The sequence below is a fragment of the Lonchura striata genome, chromosome 2, assembly GCF_050655825.1.
Source record: "Lonchura striata isolate lonStrDom1 chromosome 2, ASM5065582v1, whole genome shotgun sequence".
Classification (NCBI taxonomy): Eukaryota; Metazoa; Chordata; class Aves; order Passeriformes; family Estrildidae; genus Lonchura; species Lonchura striata.
In genome coordinates, this window is record NC_140704.1 from 104,811,153 (window position 1) to 104,833,795 (window position 22,643).

Genomic DNA, 22,643 nt, shown 5'->3' on the forward strand with positions numbered 1-22,643 from the left:
TGGAAAATCGCTCAGGAAGAGCTCTGTATCAATGCAGCCATGTTGATTAAGAGTGTGACTCTTCTCATGCTCCTCTTCTGATAAAACCTCAGAGAAGGCCAAGCCTTTCTGTAAGGCCCAGTCCACCCAGGTCTATTGCTTTGCATGCCTAAAATGGCCAGTGGCAGATGAAACTGTAATATAGTTTAATCAGCAGGAAACTAAATAGCATATATAATCTTAGCAGTCAATCCTACAGGACATTCCATTCAAACACTGCCTACCTGCACTATAATTACTACAAAAAAAGAGATACTTTCCTGTATCTATTCTAAATGCAATAACCACAGATTACACTGAGTTATCCATTTTAGAGACAGATTATTGCATCTAACAATTCAGAACCTCAATGGTCACTTTCTCCCTAAGCTGCTGGATCACTGGAAATCCAAACAGCTCCTGCATGAACTCTTCAAACTGATATGATGGATATTGGTCTGCTGACTTCACTGATGCTTCTGAAATGCAGTCTGAACTAACTACAGGCAACCTTCTGATGACAATATTCTTTGACTCATGTGGGTGCTTTCTTATCATCTAGCTTGGCTCCTCTCTAGCATCCTCCATGGAAAATACTCTTTCTATTAAGAGAAGCATCTGACATTTGGATGGGTGTATTATGTTTGTTTTACAGAGTCTAAAGCAAATAACCCTCAAAGCCATTACTGGAAAATATCTACATAAATATCTACATTGTTCCCGACAGTTCAACAAGCATTAATGTTGGTCATAGACTTCCCACATTTAAAAGCTCTTTGGTGTCTGCATTTCACAATGAACAACTCAGGCTTTGTCTACATTTGGCACACAGTAAAAACACACTGACTACTGAACACAGTTTTACTGTTATTACAGATAGAGAAAATAGCTCTTAATGACGTTGGAATTGGTCACATTTTACACACTGGTCCTTATGCACATTAAAGTCAAAACTGTGAGCTAATTCTTTTCCAACATGGTGTATTTTGTCACTGTGGATGGAGAGTTGAGCTGGTTAGGGAAAAATATTCCTCAATCACATTCTAAATTTTCCTCTGCTGTTTAGAGGAACTTGCAACAATCTCTGCATCACAGATTAGATAAGATGCTTATGCTGCTTTACTTCTGTCCTTAATTCTAATGTAAATATTTTTCTAGAAACTTGAGAACATCTACAATATTAAACAATATTTAAAAATATTAAATTTATAAAGTGGAATGAAAAGATATTGGCTGCATTTATTTTACTTTTACGAAATCTGACTATTAGGATTCACATCCCAGCTTTTACAAACTTTTAATTTGCTCTCATGTAAAGCTGTAGTGAAATGGAGCAGAGTTCATTTGATGTGCTGTACAGTGAGAATTGAGAAGGACCAGACCTGTATCCGTACCACACCAAACACCAGAAGTATTGAAGCTCTACTGATATTTTCTAGACAGAATAATGATGTCCTTGGCAAAGAGTGGCACTAGCAATTACTTCACTGCCATCAGAAAGACAAACTGATATCTATGACTGCATTGTACTGAAAAAGTCTATGACTCCTCCACAGTAACCTTTAATATCAAACAGGGTAACAGCTTTTACAAGGTCTTTAGAAAGGCACTACCCCATTTATTTTCACAGATAGGTGAACTGAAAGACATGTATAAAGTACCCAAGGCCAAACCAGGTAATGAATTCTTCATTAAAGCTACATTTCAAAGCTCTTCTTCCTGATCTAGTTTGCCCTTTTGCTTGTCCTGTGTAAATAAGGAAGACAAAAGTCATAAGAAACAGAAGTAATGCATAACAGATACCACAAATCAGCATGATACATGATTACAGCCTGCTGTGACCAGCTCACAAACTGAGGAGAATTCAAACAATAGCACATGTTCTGTGATTTGGACATTGAGAATTCCCTTGACTCCTTTTCCTGTGAGCAAGCCATTGAGAAACACTGACATTTGGGCAATAAAAAACACACGAAGAGAACACTGACTGCCCAATACAACTGCCATTGTGGTTTTCCTAGCTGTGAACTGATTCCTCCCCCTTCATTTCCACTGCTGATTTGTCACAGGTCCTTTAACCAGTGCTGACAACAAGCCATTCACATACAATGTGCATTGTATCACACACATGGTTTCAGACTCATCCCTAAAAAGGCATCTAACTGTATTGCAAACTACCAAAAAGAAAAATAGAAAGCAAACATACCATAATTTGCAAAGGACAGTAAGCAGGGAATAAAGAAAAATCCAAACAAATAAAAGAGGATGAATGCTTTCAATTTAGTCCCATTCTTTAAATAGAACAGAATATTACAAATGGAAGAGCTAGAAGATCCCCACACCTATATACTTTCACTAACTGGGCTTAGGAATAAGTCTGCTGTAAAACCAACAAATGAGATCAGTGAAAAAACAGTTTCCATAACATTTTATCTTACCATAATCAAACAACTTACATGGGCAGAGCAAAAATCAATCTTGAGCTTTGTGAACAGAACACAATGCAACACAGGCACAATCATTCCAAGAAACCAAAGCCAATTTACTCCTAACTCTGTCTTGCACAAGAACAGAAAGTCATGCAGTGACCTGAAATACTGTTTTTTTAAATGGTGAAACACTGCTGTTTGTGATACTCTAGGAACAAACACAAAATACTGGACCATCGTACTTTGTTTCTGAGTCAGCAGAATGTCTCTGGCATGGTCTGACTATAGTGTGTCAGTGCAATACAGTGCAGTAAAGCTGCAGATTTGGCTCTATATTACATATCAGCATACTCTTCTGAAAGGCATCCCCTACAGATAATACATGGAATATTTATGAGCTGGAGACTAAAGTGTGCCTCTGGGAGAGAATGGTATAGAGGAAGTGATATATGGGACTGGGAAGAACTAAAAGGCAGAGCCCCATTTGGTGCAGGGAGAAGAAAAGGGAGGAAGGAAAGCACCTTGTTTCCATAGTTCCCTTACCTTCTCAAGTTGGTAGCAGATCTGGAAGTCGTCACTCTGGGGAGAAATACTCTGTATTACCTGCACATGTGCAACACATGCACTATTGCTCACACAATTGTATATGCAGAAAGAACTTTGCTGCAGAAAACTGCATCTGCATCACTTCTAGCTCAGAGCACAAACCAAGGCCTGCAGATGAGTGAGTCACAGATTTGAATTGATACCTGCAACTGTATTACATTTAAATCAAAGGAGATACATGTTGAGAAAGGTCTGGAGTTTAAACATGTGAGCAGCTCCTGGGAAGAAATGCAAAATCTAAACTGGGGACCCATTATGGAATAAAAAGACAATTAAACAGTTGCAAATAAAGGGAAGCCCCTCTCGTACACAGCGACAGTCACCCTGTGCTGTGCTGTCTCCTGCCACAGCCCATGTCACTCAACACCTTCCACTGTTCGTGGGAAGCATTTTTATTGCTTGTCCTGTTTTAAGGATGTTGAAACCCAGTGTAATTCCATATATTGCCTTTCCTTCACACTCCTTACTGGTCTCCAGTGCACAGCAAAGAGAAGACTAATTTCAATGCCCTCTTCTATTTATATTTTGAGAAATGACTGGGATTTGATTATTATCTTTTAGCAAGGGAGAAGTAAGTGAAGAGTCCTCACTTTCCCCAGAAATGAACATAAGTGCTTCATCCAACTGGGCAGTTCAGGCTTTTTCTGTTGAGGCCATATAACTGGAGAAGGAATGCTCCTTCATTGAAAAGGTAGTTTCTTACAGAAAAAGAGGACTTCAAACAAATAAATACTTTAAAGGATTATGTTTTTAGGAAGTTTGTATCCTGAAGCCAGGTTCTACTTGTTACTTTATTTCTGTCATCATCTGAGAAAGAGGTGTATTACCTGTCTACTTTTAAACTACTTAAAAGCAGAAATGCATATAAAGCCAAGTCTTTTATTTGTTAGTAGTTTTATTATGTATACACAACAACAGGTGGAATTTCCAGCATATTCCAATAAGAGTTTCAGATGGATTCTTTTCACTTGAGAATCATGAAGGAAGAATGGATTTACTGATAAGATGAAAACATCTGTTCTGAAAAAAATGCCCATTTCCCCCTCTTTTTTTCTGCTGGTATGCTTTGTCTGATTACATTAATACATAAAATAGAAAAGGATGAAATTATTAAGAAAAGGTCAGAGGATTGGGAATTGCAGATAGATAAGCCATCCTTACATATGCAGGTAGATATGCAAGACATCAACTGTGACTGACAAAAATGACACATTAATTTCTATCTCAAGTCCCCAGAGATCCAAATCATAGAAAATAGTCAATTTATCAAGAATAAAACAATGAACAAAGAAAATAGGGTAAAGCAAAGAAATGGATGCAAAGTTATTAGTAAGTGGAGAGAAAAAAGGGAAATATGTCAGCCACCAAATTTAGATCAAGACCACAAGTAAGTCACAGGTCTGTGCACCGGAACAGAAGAAAAAAGGCAATGCAAATAAAAATCCAAATATGCTGGATTCTGCTCAGAAGACTTCCAGCCAGTGTTGCAAAAACTGTTACACATGTGTAAGGTGAAACATTTCCAGAAAATAAGCAGCTTTTATGCTGAAATCTCTCCAAAAGAGTGTGATAGCGAGATATACTTCTGACTCCATTTTCAGAGAGGAAATTGATACAACATCAGTGATGCTGAACCTTTCAGGCGTTGGAGATAGTCAGTAAGTCTCCTGAAGAACCCATGATCTTTTTCACAAGTTCTCATAGATTTCTATGGAGGTACAGGGAATTACTGAGTGTTGTCCTTAGAGAACACTGTTCTCGATAAACATTTTTGCAGGGAACTTTTTTTCAGGCAAAGAGGACAGCACCACACTAGTTATAACAGAAGCACCCGTCTTGGTGCTCTGAGGTCTGCACTCCAATTTAGAAAACTAGAATCAATCCCATTAGAGGCAGAATGAAACTGAGACTTTTGACTTGGAAAGCCTTTCTTATTTCTCCTCTGGAAAAAAAGTGTAGTTGTGCTCCTAGCCTACTACTGCAGATAACACCCATCTTCTGGCACAATGAGGCTGAGATGAAGAATCCTGTCTTGCTTGTGAATAAAGACCTTTGTCTCAAGCTCATCTCATAGACTGAAATGTTTAGAATTAAATGTTTTGGAATGGTCCTTCAATTATTGCCTTTCTAAAGAAATTCATGGAATGCACAGACATTTAATTTTACTTATTTTTTTCCTCTTTAAGGGTTTTTTTGTTCTATATTTCAGTTTTTGTGGTCTTCTGTGTATTTCTGACAACCTCACAGTACACAAACTTATCTCATGTTTATTGTAACTGCCTTTTAGCCAGGCTACCTTGATTGCTCAGAATCCAACAGTGCATTTATTCAAGCTTCTGAACATTCACCTGTGTTGTGCTCTTCACGTGGTGTGGAAATAAAAGATCTCACTAGCAATGTCTCTTTGGTTGCTTCCAGCATCTTATGTGATGGTTTGTTCTTTTTTTCTCGTCATATCATTCTACTCACTTCCATCAGGACATAGGCTAAGCCCCCTCAATACTGTGCAATCCCATACACTTAACATTTACCTCATTAAAGAGACATAAGAGACTGAATTTCTGCCAAAAATACTTGGTGCTTTATTACTTTTGCCTTATTTGTGAACCCATATTTATTATCTTCGCCTACATATAATCGTTTATTTTCATCTTCTTTTCATCCTCTAAAAAGGTATAACTTGTTTACAATTTAGTAAAAGCATGCCTAAAATTATTTTAATAATAATTTAGTAATTCTTTCAACATACTGTATATTACGATGATCTCCTTGACACAGGTACAGAATGGAATATTTATAAGTAAGTTAACAAAATTCTATAAATAAGCTTTAATAGAGGTCTCATCCTTGTCATTTTTATATAACGTAATTTACTGGTTACTATCAGGTCAAAACCCCTAAATTTTGCCTGTGTTAGTTGTGGTCTCTGCATCACAAACTCCTCTGGAATACCTCCCACCTTGACGTTAGCCCCTACTGACAGGAGCTGCCTACAAACCTCGGAGGAAAGGGGTGACTAACCAGTGCAGAACACAAGCTCTGCTGTGATGCAAAACAAAACAAAACAAAACCAAACCAAACCACCAAACCCCCCAAAACAGAAAGACTTCCATGTAGTTAAAAGAAAATGAAACTTGGGGAAACTAATGACTACATTTGATACACTTTTTTTGAAGAATTGTAACAATGCTGATGTAATGAACTTATAGTTCACTACAAACAGTTCTATGGAATGCAGAAAAATGTTTCCTGGCATATGCCTCTTTAGAGAAAAGCTTTTCAAACCCATGATGTTTGTGGTGAAAAGCAAGTTTACGGCAAACTTGCTGGGGAAAGGGGTTTCTAAGATCCTGACAATGTAAGGAAATAGGACAACCAACTAAATGAATATAGAAGTCATACTGGACCAACAAGTTCCTTGACGCTTAAAGCTTACTTTTACATTCCCTAAACAGAATCAACCCTGGTGACAACACTGCTCTAGAGCATTCCACTGCTCTTTAATAAACTGTTTTTTAATAATTGCTGCAATAGTGTTGGCAATTACACATTTGACATAGCTGTGCCAATAAATAAGAGGAGGCCAAGAAATTGCACCCATGCTGACCATTAAACTTCTTCACAATGTAGTTGGAAGGAACTTCAAAAAGATTAACTATCCAAAATCTGTACCACTAGGATTTCAGGATGCTAATGCTCAGAATGCAGATCTTCCCAAACTCATCCTTCTAAACCAAAAGAAAGGTAGTGAATCCTTCTACAAGAAAGACAAAAAACAGCATGGAGGCAAATGCAGGGAATAAAGAAATGTAGCAAGGGATTTTGGTCAGAAAGTGTACTTAAGGGTTATTTTGATATTCAGTCCAATTAATTTACACAAACAAATATCTGAAAAACAAAATGAAACAAAACCTCCCAGCCTCCTTGCCATGTTCATGAATGAAAACCAAAACTGAAAGGCTGTTCTCAGAAAATCCATACAACTCATTTCAAGATTCACCTTTCCCTGCATTAGTACTTATATGTGAAAACTGCTTAAACTCATCTCTCTCTTTTTTGATTACAATTAATGGAATTATCAGGAGAGTAGTAAGAGAAGGAACAACTAATTTTTGAACCAATTCCAGAATTAATGATCTTTCAGAAATTTTATTATTTGGTATGCCCATTAAACAGGATGTCTACTGATAAGTCTTATACGTATTTTCTTTTCTGCTGCTTCATTTAGGCACAAATTAAACTTCAGGTTGAACCCCACAATGTAACAAACAATTCTAATTAAATCAGAAAGAATACTCTTACAAAAAACACAACTGAAACAATTTCTCTAAAGTCAAATAAACCCTTAAAAATTTTGGCAGCATCACTTTTGTCTTGTACTAAAATGAACTAATTATGAGAAGTGGAGACACCCTTGAACTGCTTACTTTCCTAGTCTGATTTGTCTTAAAATTTGGATTACAAACAAACTGATAAACACCATGACTCTCTTTTGGTTTAGTCTGAGGTGTAAAATTTAGTTTTCAAGTATAGATGCTTAGTCTTTTGACTTTTTCAATACAGTATCAACTGTGTTTTATTTTCTTATTTCTTAACTTCTGCATTCCAGCATCTTTTTATTTCCAAATCTGTCAGTGCAGTGTTAATTTAGAAAAACACAGCCACCCAAACCCTGGCTTCTTGTAGATCCTAACATAAACAAGGCTGTGTACATCTATTATTGCAGAGCAGCCTGTGTATGCAGAGTCTGGCCAGTGAGGAGCTTCTTCAGGAAGAAACAACTCTTGTCATTTCTTTATCCTGTCATGTGAAACTGACTACTTGAAGAAAAGAAAAAACAACCATCTCTAAGTGAAAAAATGCATGTGGCATTTAAGAAAACTCAAACCTCAAGTGTTAATATTTGACAATATCCCATATAACCTGCCATTAAATTTTCAATGTTCTTTTTTAAGCATTCAACTCACAGTCCTTATACAGTTCTCATACTTATACAATTAAATTTAGTATGTAAACATGCATTTCACAGTAGATTAGATTTAAAGTAAGAGAATATGGAACACACTTTTTCTATAGGGAATAGTAAAAAAAAAAAATCCCACAGACAAAACCTAAAATACATTTGTGTTACATAATGATAAACTTATTAATAAGTGATGTATTCTTTAACCAACTAATCTCTGCCACTGAGAACATGCACACACTCAGCAATGAATTGTAAATGAATAGACTGAATTAAAATCTGTAGAAGTAGAATAAATATAAGTGACTCTCAATGTTCTCTGCAATATAATGAAGCTGGCTTTGGTCATAGTTTACTTTTTCTCCCACGCATACACTGGAAGAGTTCTACACCAAGAACAGCATATAAATAACACCACAACTGACAGAATGACCTACAGCTTCCTTCTGAAATCCACTCATAAATCCCGCATGCAGATTCTAGATAACCATCATCGGCAGTTTTACTTCATTTGGAGACATTTTGAGATGTTGACCCTGAACATTCATAATCAGGATTTCTGGAGTTAAGCTGTATCAGCATGTTTACTGTACTCTTTCTTTAACTTGCCAGTAGGAATACACATTTTTTAAGGTTCTCTTTATTGGCAGTTATCTGTACCCCAGATAAGAGATAAACTTTAAAGGCAATTTCAGAGTATGCTGATTAACTCTGCTATTTTCCTTTCCTATGTTTTAGTAAGTACTTATAAAATTTTAATATATTAAAAAAAAAAAATGTCCCTCAGTGCAGTCCAGTCTTACAGAGAAGCCTTCCTTCCTGCTGCTCAGTATCCCAGAGTCTGGAAATTTTCTCCAGTCACACTGGCCCGCTGTGCCAGTTCACTGATTCAGCCCTGTACCAGCACCTATTCACATCTGTCCTCACTACTGTGATGCAAAATAAACAATCTTTTCTCTTTTAATAACAAATGCAACAGAAGGCTCTTTCTTTGTTATAAAGGATATTGATGCTTTAAGAGTGTATATGCTGAGGGTGACACTGAGTGCCTTGGTGCTTCAGCAGTCTTTTGCTCAGGATTGAAAAGCTCCTCAAGTTTTGTATTGCAAACACAATTGCAAAAGCCTGTAGTTTAACTCTGTAGAAAGGACAGGGAAAAATAAATCTCCAAATTAAATACAGGATACTAATAGAGAAAACTAAATGCAGACAAGCTCAGCTGATGGACCTGCTTGCAATTCTCCAATTTAGTGAATGGATTACATTTCCAAATGAGGCTGAGTTGCCATGTTACACTAACATGTCCTGCACCTATTATTGCCCCACGTGTGCAGTCAGGAAAAAAAAATTAGGAAAAACATTAATCAGTTGTTCAGGAAAAACTGAAAAAATTGATGACTAGGGGAGGAAAGAACTGTTTCCTCAACAGAATAAAGGCAGCTTTGCTGTATTTTTTCGAAGAAAACTAACACTGTCTAATAAAACATCAAAAAGAGTCAAAGTGTACTTTCATGCATCTGTCATAACTCTGCCTGGTCTTTATATTTTATTATTCCTTTAAACTGAGTTTAGGGAATATTTTATGTTTTTCTGCCTTTGACTTTCAAGCTTTTTGCTTGTTCTAAAACCGCAGGAAACAGACCCAGTCATACACAGTGAAGCATGTGAGAAAATGAATGGTTTAAATTTACGTTTGAGCAGCCCATCTAGGGCTGCTTAAACAGTTCTCCAGTGACAATTAGTTAATAAAAAAAAATATTTGTCACATCAATTTTAAAAGGCAGAGAAGGTGCTGTGTTTATAAACTACCTTCTATCTTATTTTTGTATTTGAGAAGTGCTATTTATTCTCTAGGTATGGAAGGCATTTGTGAACTAAAGTGGCTTAAACAGGGGGGTACATGCCTGTATGCCACTCTGGCTATTTGTAAATGGTATTTTCATACTGCTTCATCCTCCAAATGAATAACATAAAGGCATTTTGGAGTTTTCTCCAGCTGCTTCTTATTCTGTATCCTTGTACTTCTGAATACTAGGATTATAACATCATGGTTACATTTTGATTACCAAAATTAAGATAGAATTGGCTAAATCTCATGATTTTTTGTTTCAGAAGTGAAGGCAAAAAGGGGAACAACAACAACAACAACAAAAAAAAATCACATCAACATATGAAAAGGTTATTTCATAGAATTCCCAGTGCATATTTTAAGAAACCACAATTCTGCCTCTTGAGAGTGTGGTCTATTAGTTAGTAAACAGTGAAAAATGTAAGCATTACACACTGGAGAATGACTTCTGTCCTATCTGGCAACCACCTCTGTTTAGAAGACTCATCAGTGAGGCTAAAGTGATTACTCTATAAATACAACCTCTCTCTTTTTTTTTTTTTTTTTTTTTTTTACAGTTAAATAACAATTTTGTGGTTGGTTAAGGCTTATAGTTTAGATCAGGTAAGTGGAGAAAACTTGTTCATTAATTAACCAAACAAAATTTGCTTCTAACTTAAGCAGTGAATTTTTAAGGTTTGAAAGTGATACTGCATGAGAAACTTTAAAAGGAAAAAATGAAGAAACTTTATCATCACAGTGAGTTGTTTATATATGAACCAGAATAGATGGAAGAAAATAATATTATGGTTTTATTGTATCACCATAAAAATTTAGTTCTTAAAATCTCATTACATGAAACATTTCAAATTAATACTTTTCCCTCATTTCTCTAAGTAAGAAGTATTAGTCCTATATTTAATAAGAGTTACCAAATGTAAAAAGAATCACTCCTTTAAAAAATAATGCTCTCTAGATAACAACAGTAATAATAACAACAGTGCTTAGCTTAATTTATCATAAATCTATCCACATTTACTTCACTGCCCCTTATGAAGAAAGAGTATATCAATACACCTGACTACAATGCCACATGAGACACAAGAAGCAGAGAATGCCAAGGCAGCTTTTCTGACCTCAGACTATAGAAGGAAATTTACTGATGACTATGTATGCTAGCAAATAAACCTTATGTATAGAAGAGTGAAAGGCAAGTAAAAAATATGCTTGGTTTTAAGAAGCACTGCTGTTGAGAAATAAATTTTTTCTCAGATCAAGAGCTGAATCTGGAGAGCAACACAGAGCTGGTTTTTGTTTTCAATTATTCTACCTAATACTAGGATAGACATCTCAGAAATTGGCTGAAACCCTTTTCTAGGACAGAATAACTGCAAAGAGATAGAACATCTGTATCTTTTCCATCTATATCAGCTCAAATATAAAATCAATTTTCTTTGGCCAAGCTCACATCCCCTGTGTTTGCTTTCCTGAGAAATTGCATAATGAAGTTTTATTAGCCCAAATGTTCACAGAGAGACCAATTTAGCCCTTCACACTTAAGTATATCAGAAGTGGTTTATTTTGCCCAGGAAAAAAGACTGATAAACTGGGACAAAGTACTGGTTGAGGGCAGGGTTCCCTTAAATCCTTGGTCTACTTCCTATCCCAAGGAACTCAGCAAGCTGAGTAAAACTTTCCAGCCAGGGCCACTCATGAACACATGTGCTATTTCAATGCTATTTCAATGTGAACACAGTGAGACAAAATTCTATTCTGGACTTCTCTAATAAACCTGAAAGGGGTTGATTTTTTATTTCTAACAACAGCTTGAGCTTGAGCTGTGTGTGACCTAAAAAGAGAACTAAATGTTCTGCTTTTGTCTTTTTTGTCCCTTTCCCAAAGTGCCTAGTTCTGCTGGTCTAGTCTTGTACTCTAGTACTGCCACATTTCCCTGGCAATATCTGAGCACTGCAAGCATCCCCACACCGTTCTTTCTGATCACTGAAACTAATTTTAGCAAGCCACCTGACAGGTGAGTAGCAAAACTAAGTTAGTTCAAGGCTTACTTGATAGAAATAACAGATGGACATCACCAGACTGGGGGTGCCTGATATTCCCCAAGGATGACTGAGGTTCTGAATTGAATTTTTATACCTCTTCATTGCCAAATATATTAATTGACTTAAATTTACAAAGTTTTTAAAGATCTAATCAACTCACAATTTTTTTTTTCTGGATAATTTTTTTATTGAAGGCCATCATACCTGAACCTTTGTTTTGTTCTGTTCTACATTTACAGAAGTTTTCTTTGTGGTTCAATTCCATGGATACAATAACATTTGGGTATTTGGTAACCAGTATGAAGAAACTAAATATTAAAAATGGCGCTGTATTCATCATATAGGAAACTAACTTTGAGAAAACTGTCCTAGAATTATAGCAGAATTTTAATTTCTGCCTATTGTTTATATACTATAGAGTTCAATGCCAAAACTTCTCTAAATCACAATCTGAAAGGCCCTAACAGACCTAGAATTTCCTGAATTTAAATTATGTGAATACAGACAAAAAGCACAGTTTGAATAGCGTTCAAATAAGTTAAAGTTAGATGGGAGATTGATCATCATAAACAGAATAAATCTGCTGAAATCTGTCTAAGTCAAATGGGGACACAACTAAATAAAATCAACTTTTCAGAGTAAGTATCTGTTTTTGAGAATAAACTTGAAATTTACCTTGTTAGAAATATTAAATCAGACGACAAAGAAAACAATAACCTGTCAGTTTCATGATATTAATCTCCAAGAAATATGAAGGTCATTAAGGAAAGAAGATGGTTGATGGCCATGCAATAATACCCCCTCCAAGAGTTACATAAATGTCTTTGTAGCTAGTCATAACAATCCTGATCTTTGCTGACTTCTGGGTTGCCCACAGATTCATATTTGTTACTAATATCACATGATGCACCAACATGACGTGTACACTAAATGTATTCCTTAGTGTGAAATGAAGTGAAATAAATAGAGAATCATGTAAAAATATTAAAATTATTAAATTTTTAAATAAATGAGAATGAGGGAAAAGCAGGCCTCCATTCTCATTCCCGTGAAGGAAGAGTATCCTGATAATTTGAAAGGGCATTGAGGATCAAGGAAAATTAACTTTCAGGCATAACGTAAATAAAACATTTGCCTCTGTGTCCTTCTACTACCTCTGATTCCAGCAAAATACTTCTCCCACAGCAATAAAGAAAATTAGGTTAAGTTTTAAAAATACAGAAGCCCTGTACTGTAGCCAAATTAAACTATTCCAAAATACGCTGTATTTGCAACTCATTTACCAGTCAGCAAGTTTGGTCGCTGACATTATAATTTGCTAATAATGCTTTTCAGCATTCTTAAACCAGCCATGCAACTTGCAGTCCAATGATATTTTTAACACATGCTGGGATTTTTTAGGTTTGGCTTTGTGCTTTTCTAAGCTGAGAAGTGGTGACCTACTGACAATGTTCTTCCTTCAGTACCAAGTAAAAGATTAGTATTTAGCTGATGGCATGGGATGTTTTCTCCTAAAGCCAGTGTAACGGAAACACTGCAGATGTTTCAAAATCCCAGAGTAAGCATGTGTATCAGCATTACACTCCTTCCCTTTTCCTTTTCACCAGTGAAAGATGACCACGGACAGGTTCTGAGAGAAATGCCACACGCTCCTGCTGAGCCAGAAAACAGCACCCTCACCCTCACTATTTTCTAAGTGCATGAACTAATTGATGTGTGGATATCAAAACTGGATTTCCAACCTCTGCTTACAGGCTCTCAGTTAAGAGGAGGATGTGACCCCACCACCCTGACAATTTTTCATCCAATGCTAGCACAGAAATGTTCTTCTGGATAGAGAGGCAGATAAAAGTTGGGTACATTTTTAGCATCTTTCTGTCAAGATTATACTTCAGTGTTTGAAATCAAAAATACCTGTGAGAAAAAGGCTGTTTGATCAGATCACTGAAACAGCTGTACTTGAATTTCAAGTTTCTGCTCTAAGACTGAAGGTGTGTAAACAAGGATAAGTCACTCAGCTTTACCTTCCGGTAGATCATGACATGAAAAGCACAGATACACTCAAGGAATATTTAAATATCAAATGATACTTCATAAAGGGTCTTGAAGATGAAGAATTATGCAAATGTACTCACTACTATAACAAATAATTTTAGAATAAAATATACCTTAGAATAAAGGAAAAGCAAGCCAGTTAGAAGTTATGGAGGGAAGAAACATAAAAAAAAGTCTAATAAACTTGCTTTAACCTTTAACAGAAAAAAGGTAGTAGGATTTAGTTTTCTGTTCCAAGACAGTGGACTTAATTCTAGATCAAATTTTTTTCTTCATTTGTATTTTGGTTTTGGACACAACATGAGACCTAAAATTCTTCCTGTCAGAGCTTGTAGATATGCATAATTTTTTAAAGGGAAAACACACTACCATTAGCACTATAATTTGGTGTATTCCTGGTTTTGTCTGGCCCTTTCACCACCATTTTTCAAAGTAGGATTGTGAGACCCTTACTGATCACTGAAGTAGGGTTCAAATTCACGTATTTTAAATATGTATTGTTACTCTGTTTTCTTGGTCTGATGTTTTAGTGTGTGAATAGATATGATAAACAGACTGCACTTTTCAGCAAGCACAACCCAGATCTGTACTATGGTGGAGGTGGTGAGTGAGGGCAGAGAGGAAACCCACTGATTACAACCTAGGACAGCTGTCTAAGTCTCTCTGTGTACAACCACTGCTTTTATTTCTAGCTACTCTGGACTGTGAGCAAATGCCCAGATTTTGGTAAATGCACTGAGGTCAATTGAGTTCCTTCATACACATATCTAATTTTTCCTCACTTCCATGTGCTGATGAATCATTTTTTCCCAAAAATGGTCTGGAAAGAGGGCAAACAAACTATGACTTGCAACACCGAAATTCTCCACTGTGGCAGAAGCACGACAAGTCCTTTAGTGACATGGACCTATTCCTTTGCTTCAGACTCAGCACCAAGAGCAGAGAGGAGGGAAAAGCAAAACACTGAGTGCAAGAACAGACTTGTGGTATTGCTGCTGACCATACTGCCAATTAGATAAATCATAAAACACTGGAGCGTGTTCTCTGAAAGCCCTAAATCACATAGCAACTGTGTGAGTCTATATTCTTGCAAGAGCAGTTCACATGAAATGTGTATTTTCCATGGAAATCTAATTCAGATCTGTGCTACTATCAAGGACAGCTGAGTTTGTAGCACTTGTAATATTAACATATTATTTTTTGATTAATAGGTTTTTATCACTGTACTATGTATATATGATTTGCACCTTCACTATCTACTACCACTTTTCAGAACATTTCTGACCAGACTGAATCTGTTTACAGATTTTGACTGTGCTATGTACTTGTGTACCACTCCACTTTGAAGGACACAATACCAAATGTACTACTGTCTTTAATGAAATACTGCTTGTAATTTTTTCCACCTTGAAAATATATTAGTAATGCAGGTATGCATCTGGTTATGTAAATGTCTCAGAAATTTTTCTGGAATGTGAAAAGACAGAGCAATTTCAGCACTGTCTCGGTCTCAGAATTTTAAACAAAGGATTCTTCTTAGATTGACTCAACATTTTTCCAACTTAATAGTTTCAATTGAAATGATTTTATGTAAATAATTTTAAGTAGAATAAAGATACTTAAAGATAATTATTTGATTTTTTATACTTTTCTTTATTGGATGTGAAATATTTGAGGCAGAATATTTAGCTGTATAATAATGGCATTATGATACAACTAAATACAACTATGATAATACATTAATTTTGCTATACATGCTCCAGCTATATAGAGAATGAAAATATTAATTCCTACATTGCAAAACCCTTAAATTGCACTTATATATTTTCTAACTTGTTAGAGATTATCACATTCTTGGCTATAAATTTCACAAAAAAAGAAATACTTACTACTGTGCACAGTCAATCAGTTGATATTCGTTTGACCTCTCGAAGCACGCCTTTACACCTTCATCATCCCAGAGCTTTTTTGCATGTTCAAAGAACTCCTGAAAATTGGAAATGAAATAAATCAGAGAACATGTCTCAATTTTTTCAATCCCCAATCTGCGCTGTTCCTTCCCCCAACCTTCATGCTTTATGCTTTGCAAAATGATAGATTACACACATACAGAAGAAAAGCTATAAGCATTTATTAGCAAAATTGCAATAAAATCTACAGAACATATAGCTATGAGACTTTCCAGCACATGACATATAATGAAGACTGTCTTCAAAATTCATGCCAGTCCATATATAAAATTTACTTTAAGTACAAAAGTTACCTAGAAGCATGTTAATTTCATTTTCAACTGAATTTATGCTTCTGTCATGGAAAAGGCATAAAAGTGATGCAAAAAGTCGCTCAGCTTATGAACATTAGATTTCCAGAGAAAGAACCAGCCTGTAACTTTAAAAAGATTGTGCAACTTTTCCTGAAAAACACAACTTTCTGCTACTTGGTATTTTCTCATGCAATATAATAACTTGATTGCACGACTTTCAAGAGTCTTTGCTCAACACCACATCCTCTAAACAGCTGCCTGGCACAACGTGCTTTTCCTAGCAGCTATCCCAGGCTACCCAATCCAGAAATGTCTGCCAGCAAGCTTAATTCAGAATTATTTGAAAGAGGAACCAAAGCTGTCCTTGGTGCCAGTGAAGCTACAGCCATACACATGCAGAGAGGTAAGTCCAACTCTGCCTGCTGACCCCTTTTTTCCAGCCCCAGCTCTAGAGACTCAAGGACCCAGCTTGTTTTAAAACTCGGAGCCCATTTAATGTTATATCATTACTAGTAAATTACACTGTAACAGAGTTTTTCAGCTACATTGTTCTAAATTCAAATGAAGGATGTTTAGATGAATTTGTATTTCCTTTATTATATGTCTCTTTCCTCCCTTGAACAAAATTGTTAAAGCAATACATCAACTCAAATACAGAAGTTGTTTTCTTAACACCTCAACACTGTTAATAAATCACTGGAGTCCTTTGGTTAGTCACAAATTTGTGAAACCTAACAAATTGCTTTTCCACACTTCCATTTGGCTCTGTGTAAAATGGGTGTAATATCACAATTCACTTCATGACCCTGTCAAAATTTTGCATAAACATCTTAATTCTGAAACTTTTCTGAAATTGCTTGCCAGTCTCTCCCCACATCTTTTCAGGCTTTAAACCTTTTGCCTCCCCCCCACAACTATACCATGCACAATGTAGAGAGACAGAAAATTCCATTCTTTAAGACGTTTTGAAAATGTTAGAGAAAAGAAGATATTAAAGCAGGCATGAGACACCTTTGCAGAAAGTCTTGAATGAAGAGAGGAAGTAACACCATATATAGATAGATGCTTATACTGCCCTTGAAATTTATTTCTTCACTTGTCGAGGACATGTTTATTTAGTCTTTGTTATTTTAATTACTTATATAATGACTGTTTTAAACACTGCAGATCCACCTTTTGAAGTGATGCTGCAGCTATTATAAACTCTCTGTTTCTACAGCAGGAAAAAAGCAAAAACAAGCCCAAGAAAGGACAAGCTATCAAACTAAAGTAGGAGAAAGCAGACACAAATAACAGAGAGAACGACTACAAGTAAAAAAAAGAACAGGAAAAGTCAAAATGATAAATACCAGAAACTATGGAACATTCCTCAAATATACAGCTTATGCTTGATTGATACCTGGGGCATCAGCTGAATGGCTCTCATTTGCTGGCATCTTTGGCCAAAGAAAAGCATTGCCTTCTCAGGGGACAGAGTGAACTGTGGGGAAGTGTCAGGTCCTGAGGCAGAAGGAGCCAGATCTCCATCCCCTCAGATGGGAGCAGTGTCCAACTCAGCCCTTCCTCCCACAGGCACTCACTGCTACAGGTGTGGGGTCTGAGCACAGAGTGGTTGCCTACCCCTCCACCCCATCTGGGGTGGGAATTCCCACCCACCCCAAAAGCCATCTCTAAGGGGAATAAACATGTAAGAAACCATTCCCATTCTGCCCCACAGAGGCTAGAGGAAGATGAGAGGATGAGGAGGAGGTAAAGTGTAAGTACCTCGTGTAAGGTACTTTCTGAAGAGTGGCATGGATTGAGAGATCAGCTGAAAATATAACTAATGAAGTAAATAAGCAAACAAATAAAGTTGCACAGCTATAGTAGTTCCTCACTACTGCCTTTACATCCTCTGTATGAGCTTCATTTACTTTTAAAAATCTCTTCTGAAAAAGAGGCAATCATTTCAGCTCAGCTTCTTGAGACCTTACAAATATGTTGTAAATACAGGGTTTCCATATCATATGCTTCAAATATTTCCACCTGACCATTATATCTCAAAGCAGCCTATTTGAAATGACTTCCAGACTTCTAGTCCTAAGCAAATCATATAAAACAGAGCAAATATACTTCCCTCATTAAAATGTACCAATCTACTGCAGAGGAGTACACTTGATTGCAAATTGCCTCCCACACAGCTAGCTATTCGATCCTTCCTCCCAGGTGACTAAAGCCTTCCAGAAAAATCCTGTTTCACTTCAAGGTGCCAAGTACCATGATACAACTTTCACACTTGTTTTTAACCCTTCTCTTGTCTGCTGTAAGTTCCTCAGTATTTTTTATGCTCATCTGCGCAAGGCCCCCAACTGCAAGCACAGAGGATTCTGCACATGGCAAACATATCTGGATGCCAGCCCTCCTCCATCACAGGACAACATCCAGACAGCAGCTACCACGTCAGCTTCAACCCCTGCAATCAAGACCCTTTTGCCTGACCAGCCTTCCAACAATCACTCCCCTCCCCTCAATCCTTACAACTCATCCCTATGAATCTCAATGCTTGTCACTTCTTCCTTCTTCTGCCCACCATGGCCACACTGTGGCCACCTCAATGGTAAGCAGGCCCTGGTGTGGCCTTTGGGCTCTGACTGTCCTGCAGAACTTGCTCTGGGGTTGCAGCATCCTTGGGGTGGCAGCCACAGTTGGCAATTCCTGTCATGAGGAAGAACCAGGATAATTCAAGGAACAGAGAATTCAGCTTTGCTCCAGCTGCTAAGGGGAGATGGACTAAAACATTTTAAAACGTTACCTTAGGTCAAGAAAACACAAATCAGGTTTTTAAGACTAAGCTGTGACTGTAGTAGCTTACATTCCAAGTTGGTCAAACTGAGACCTTCTTAAAGGTGTAACTCCTGGAAAGTGCCTTTTCAGTTCTTAGAAGCCATAAGCCAGGTCCTTTAAGAAACCTCGACTGGGACAGAATAAACAGGGACATGGTAAAGAACTCTGGTAATCTGATGCACTGTTTGCAAGCACATGCAGCTGACTTCTATCAGATGAAAGCTACCAAAATCTACCAAAAATATTTAGCATACTGAAGAGAACCAGGAAATAATTTACTGTGTTTGAAAGCAGAAAACAACCTTTGTCATAACCAAACAGGATAGTTGCTTCAACCAAACGTTTCCTTAGGGATGGAGGCATACAAATAGTTGCACCTATTAATATACATATAAAATGATCAATATATTTTAAATTTAGTATTTTAATTGGAGTATTAAAGAAGTAAATTATAATGCTTTAGATCTCATGAGATACAGGTGTCATGAATATAGGTACTTTTTACGGACACATTGATTTACACCATTTATCTAAGAATTGATGGCAACCACTAGACCATACAAAACCTTGATGTGATATTTGGATGTCATCAAAATGAAGATGTGACACACAACACCTCAAATATTTATTAATATAAAACTATTTGAAAATTTTCCACTCTTCCTGAGACAAAACCTCAGCCCTGCATTCCTGAATCTCCTTCTCACTAGCAGATACATTTTGCTATAAATAATCATATATCATTCAAAAATCAAAAAGAGCCAAAAGCAAATTATGATTACTTTTTTTGTTTTCAGAAGAAAGTTAGTTCAGCTGTACAGAAATGTAAAAACACCCTGAGTTGATATAACTGATCTAAACAATAGACTATTCTCACTGTGTTTTAAAATGTCTTGTAAAAATATTTTCACTCACCTAATTCAGGGAAAAAATTTCCTGGTTCAATGTATTCCCATACACAGCATTCCAAGAAAACAATACAGATAACAAATGCAATGTAATACAGCTAAGCCTCAGGGCACTGTTTTTCAACTTTGTCGTACTAGAAGTTACAGCCTAGTCTAGAAATTCAATTTCCCTTATTTTGGAAATAAATTTATTTATAGGTAGGTTACCTTAGAAACCTCCTCCCCCTTATAACTCCTACAAAAAAATTCAAGTAGCTAAGAAACGGACTTATTTCACTTTTTATATGCTTACATTTTGAATAAACACTATTGATAATTAAACAATTACATATCTTCATGAACAGATCTTTTTGTATTTTGGAAAACAAGAACTTTTCATCTAACTGTCTTTACAAACCACAAAAGTTCATGTTAGGTCAGGAATACAATTTTTATTCTACTAAGATCCTTTCTGCCTTATTTCTGGATGGAGCATGCATTTAATAGCTATCCTGGTGTCATCTTCAGTCTCCCAGAAAGTGGAATGTAGAACGCTCCATCCAGAGCCATATTCTCTACTCCTGTTAATATACTGTAAACATGGAAACAAAATGCTTAGATCAATATGAAATCAATCTCCTTGAAGCCAAAATTTATGCTCTTATTCTCCTAACCTTCAGGACTGTCAGGACTGTAAGACAATTTCTCATCTAAAACACAGAATAAACCTGTCTGATTACCTGACAACCACTTAAAGAAGTGGAAAATGTTAAACATTTTCATAGTTCTGCCATTGTGGGTGTGAAATGAAATCATCACTTCTATTCTGAATTTCAGTTACTACTTCTTCTCTCATGTACTTAACCAAACAAAAAAGTAAATCACACAATGCTTTAAAAATTCCCACCTAACACCTCCCCAACTCCCAGTGACAACTGCAGAGCAAGATGATCCAGAGAATTAATTCACATAGGAAGTGAGGTATAGGCCTCCCTGCCGAGCAGGGTACTTGTACCTCCCAATGCATAGCGCAGGGGTTATGTGTATCTATATCCATACAGGCAGTCCCAGTCTCCCATCTATGGAACTATGGAAACATTTTGTGGAATAAAAGAGTGACAACTGATGGGGAACATTGTAATACCATAAAAGATGACACCCAGTGGAGTCAAATGAAGGGTGTATAGGCAAACTACCAGCATGGTTTTCTAAATGTGGTCAAAATGGAACCAGATCCATCAGCCTGCAGCCCAAGTCACGGAGCATGACAGCAAACAGCAGGATCCTGTGCTGTTACAGCAGAGGACAGACAGCAACATGGTGTGGGAGAGGTGACTGGGAGGAAGAACTCAAACCCAGCACTTTCATCTCCTCCCACAGAGCTGTGAGTGGTGCCCAGGGGATGATCAGAGTGACTGCACTGTGGGTGATGGGAAGCTCAAGCTCCCCCTCATGCTCCAGAAAAGTTCACAGCTCCTGGGGCTGTGCTGCTGCTCTGGCAGATGCCACAAATCTGATCAGTGTATCAATATTCTGTTGGGTTTTGCAGCACAAGCCTTGTAAAGAAACAGAAAAATGGCAATTTTTAAAAGTTTATATTTGAGCTAAGTAAACACCTGGAATTTAACATTATGAAGCAAAAGCTCCCTTTGTGGATCCTAGACTCTCTTGTAAGCCGTTACAGTCTGTACTCACTGTAGACAGTCTCCATTTTGAGACCCTGACTTAAAACTTGAATCCTAAAGCAGTTTTTAACTAAGGTGGCTGTAAACTGATGTTCCAAGAAACCTGCAAGAGACAGCAAGTGACTCCAATGATTACTAGTTTGCTTGTACAAGTGTAGCAACTAATTTCCTATTAAAATTGTTCTTCATCCCCAAGCATCTAGAGTGCAAATGCAAGCTGTGTCAACAACAACAACAAAAAAAATGCAAATGGATTTAATGACTGGGTGAAGTACAAGGTAAGGCACCCAAGAGAGAAGGAAGCCTGCTCAGTTACCTCTTCCACAAACAAGCACAGCCTCTTGATAATCAGCCTCTTGTTTACGAGTTAAAAGTGTCCCTTACGGCTCAGTCAGCTCTCCTTAATCCTTTATGAAATGTTCTGCCTAACAAGGGAGCTGTTTTGCTGTAGATATACAAAATGCAGCTGCTCAAACTCCTAATGCCCGCAATGAAGACAGGCAAACAGTTACAATTTAAAAATAAAAGCAGAACACATGACTTGAATTTCCCCAACAGCAGCACTGTCAAAACCTTCATTAGCACCAAAGCAATAGCACAAGAAATGCTGCAATGATGACGGAAGGAGGGGTGGCCAAATGGCACACAAGGACCATGATCAACAGTAGGGTTCAGATGTTTCTAAAAAACCAGCACTTACAGTAGATTAATTATACAGAAACCTTTAGGAAAGTACAACCTCCACCCCCTGCAAAGTATTTTCTGTTGTAATTTGTGGGTGTGCAATAATCAATGCAATTACTCTGCTAGTTAGTGACTCACTCTGATAGGCACAGCAGCAGTTTGGCCTCTAACCCTCCTCCAAAACCTAACTTCAGATCTGTCTAAGAGAATTACAGGATAATACATCCAGATCTACCTCTATTCATTTTCATTGTGCTTATTTTGCCTTTTTTAAACACCAGATGCAACAATCTTCAAGCATGATCAGTCTGCACTAAGCATAACCTCGGTTCATTAGAGCTG

General features: G+C 36.9%; 1 protein-coding gene across 2 annotated transcripts in view; it reads right to left on the bottom strand.

Annotated features, from left to right (window-relative positions):
* The window catches only part of GNAL (G protein subunit alpha L), a 178,638-nt gene that overhangs the window by 38,868 nt on the left and 117,127 nt on the right, over nt 1-22,643 (bottom strand). For both annotated transcript variants that reach the window (XM_031503998.3, XM_021527781.4), the window contains exon 5: nt 15,849-15,946. In XM_031503998.3, the coding sequence (XP_031359858.1) occupies nt 15,849-15,946 (98 nt within the window). The remainder of the gene's footprint in view (nt 1-15,848; nt 15,947-22,643) is intronic.